Source organism: Olea europaea, unplaced genomic scaffold, assembly GCF_002742605.1.
Source record: "Olea europaea var. sylvestris unplaced genomic scaffold, O_europaea_v1 scaffold856, whole genome shotgun sequence".
Lineage (NCBI taxonomy): Eukaryota > Viridiplantae > Streptophyta > Magnoliopsida > Lamiales > Oleaceae > Olea > Olea europaea.
In genome coordinates, this window is record NW_019267010.1 from 314,958 (window position 1) to 317,741 (window position 2,784).

Genomic DNA, 2,784 nt, shown 5'->3' on the forward strand with positions numbered 1-2,784 from the left:
ATATATATATATAAACTTAAAAATGATTTATAAATCTAATCAAAATCAAATATTAATTTTAATAATAAATATTCAGGAGTACTAATCATTATTATTTCGTGAGACTAATTTAGAATTCATTTTATAAATTTGTCAAGGATAGCATTTAGTCAGAATTCATCTTCTAATCTGGCTCATTTTCTGACTTGTGGAGACCACCAGACGAATTTCATTTTCATTTGCCAACACTCTCTCCCCATTCTAATCTAATTTTTTAATTGAATAGGAATTTTTTGTGGGCACCAGTGTACGCTAAACAGCTCTTGTTCCCTTATCTGTTGGAACATATCCCGCGATTAACCTCTCTCACGATACTCCAGGGATGGGAAGGTAGGAAATCTTTGAGGTTGGGGTTCAACCTTTTTTTTTTTTTTTAATTTATTAATAAACTGATGTAATTTATTTTTTTAAACATTTTCTAGCGTTTAAAACCTCAAGTCAATTCTCTCTATTTTACTCAATCATTTTTTCTTTTATTTAAAACTGCCAAACAAAAGCAAGCTCCATCTTATTTTCAATATTTCATTAAGTTGGAATTTTTGAAGAAAATGCTACATAATTATTTATGTTTCTGGTCATATTTATTTGCATAGAATTCGTATTCTTTTCTCGAGAAGATAACTAAAGGCACAAGAACAGCTATGGATTCAAATTCTTCTGAATAAATTGCGAAGATAAGTAAATCCTAATTCCTAACAATTGACAGTTCATAGGCTAAAAGGCTGCCTTTCTATTGCTTCAAAATTTTTAACAATGTTAACACCACCATTTACTCATTGAGATACCTCAAGGCATCTTCCAGCCAAGAGAATATTACTACTGCAACTAGACAACTTTACAAACCTTACCATCTATCACAAGCCTGCAGAATTTACTGAAAAAATAATCCTCCAAACAAAGAATACGGGGTATGACCACCAACAATGTAAGAACTGGTCCGACTCAAACTATCTGGAGCTTTCTTGTAGCATTATCACCCTGCAAATAAATTTTAATTAGCGGGTTATAATTATTATTACCAGAGCACAATAAATTCAGAATCTAACACCATTTTTCTATATCTGTCGGCATTGGTAGTGTCAACACCAAAAAATTGAATTAAATTTCAACATTTGAAAACTTTGCTGAAGAATATTTTGGCCGATAAAATCTCTAAACTATTTAATCAAACATTTTCAAATAACAAGAATTGATTTCGTTGGAAAACACCACAGTAATGATCAAATTGAGCACATAGTGATCACAAATGTTATTCCTTTAATCAAATGGCAATCGACTGTCTACATGGAGGTCATTAAGAACTCACATCTTCGATACGATGAGCAGATGAATTCAGTCGAGAAGTTTCAGCAGAAGTGGGCAACTCGACCACAGCAATGCCATGATTTTGACCACTCTGCAAATAGAAAAGACCACAATGCACATAAAGATGCCGTATATCCACCACAAAATGATAGTTTATTGAAAGTGTTGTGAGTGAAAAATACTAGAGCATTCAGGGGGGAAATGATGAACAGTTTCTAAGAGTATATGTCGCTCTTGGACATCATTATCATTATGTAAACCCCAGAATCCCTATATATAGCCTTCAGTTTTTCCTTTCTTCTATTTTCAATTCTTCATGTTATTCTAATTATTGTCCTCATTGTCATCCACTATTTCCTCCATCATCAGTTTTAGATTTATGACAATCAGGAGACTATTTGAGAGGGCTTTATACCACTTCCATAGTGTTGGCTACTGAAGAAAACTTTCTCCAGAACGGTTCTGCTTGCTTCTAAATCAAAACGCTACTGCTACATCATAATATCCTTTTTCCACGGCAAATCAATCTGGTGTGGTGTATACTTATTAATTCAGTTGTAGCAGAACATATATCGATTTCAGGACAACTGAACTAAATCGTTCAATGTAAAACATCATTTTTTCCAACACGATCTTCCATTTTTCCATTTGGTAAGTTTACATTTGCCTAAAATTTCATGAGCCTTGTGGAGTGAGAGACATAAAGCTCCAGAGTGATGCTTAGCTTCTCAATTTTGAGTTGACGCAGGGACTTCTAATTTTCTCTGCGTGCCTCTATTTTTTATTTTTCTCCTTTGTCTTTTTATGGCGGAAGGGAGAGGTGAGGTAAAGTTTGAACAGCTTAAAAATAGTGAGAGGATCATACCCCTAAGAAACTTGCATCATCTCTACCATCTTCAAAAAGAGATGAAAAATATGCTGGATCATATATAGCACCTCCAATAACATCATCCGAACCAGAGGGATGGCTAACTATAGGAGTTGCAGGATTGAGGAAACTATTTCTCAAATCAACGTCTGTTTCTCGAGGAGCTGAATTGTGTATGTAAGAAGCACCCAATCTGTACATCTGTATCCACAGTAATGAAGATGATAACCTTACTGAAAATCCAATAATTTGCATGGCTAGAGCAAGCTTCACCGAAAGGATAACAAAGGTTCCATAAATCTCAAATGAAATGTGCCTGCATACACAGAACAAACTTTAGAAGAATGGAAAGATGGTAACTATGAGAGGACAAATGTATTGGACAAAATTAACAAACAAAGGTGTGCAGTAAGTGTGTTGGTGGGGATGGGGGGGAGCTCATGTCCCTGCACACAGAAGTACCCGGACAAGTAATGCAGTAAGACTATGCAATTTATGTCAATCTATCTGGAGTCACGAACAGCATTCTGTAATAATCCGAAACACTTTTTTAATGTAGTTGTCTAATTTGC

General features: G+C 34.6%; 1 protein-coding gene across 2 annotated transcripts; it reads right to left on the bottom strand.

Moving 5' to 3' along the window:
• Positions 1-683: 683 nt before the first annotated feature.
• Positions 684-2,778, bottom strand: LOC111391907. 2 transcript variants are annotated; one of them, XM_023017188.1, is made up of 4 exons: positions 2,675-2,778; positions 2,210-2,528; positions 1,346-1,435; positions 684-1,017 (listed from the first exon to the last, which is right to left on the bottom strand). In XM_023017188.1, exons 2-4 carry the CDS (start codon positions 2,465-2,467, stop codon positions 982-984), a joined length of 384 nt encoding a protein of 127 aa, XP_022872956.1. In that variant the 5' UTR covers positions 2,468-2,528; positions 2,675-2,778; the 3' UTR covers positions 684-981. The 2 variants fall into 2 exon arrangements, with proteins under 2 accessions (XP_022872956.1, XP_022872955.1); XM_023017187.1 differs by having other exon boundaries at positions 2,210-2,778.
• Positions 2,779-2,784: the final 6 nt, after the last annotated feature.

Bases quoted from the DNA above. Each gene is read 5' to 3' on its own strand.
- LOC111391907 (XM_023017188.1), bottom strand. From the start codon at position 2,467: ATGCAAATTATTGGATTTTCAGTAAGGTTATCATCTTCATTACTGTGG. The intron at 1,436-2,209 runs GTATGATCCTCT...TTCTATTTGCAG, and splicing joins ATGATGCAAGTTTCTTAGGG to AGTGGTCAAAATCATGGCAT. The intron at 1,018-1,345 runs GTGAGTTCTTAA...ATTTATTTGCAG, and splicing joins CTGCTCATCGTATCGAAGAT to GGTGATAATGCTACAAGAAA.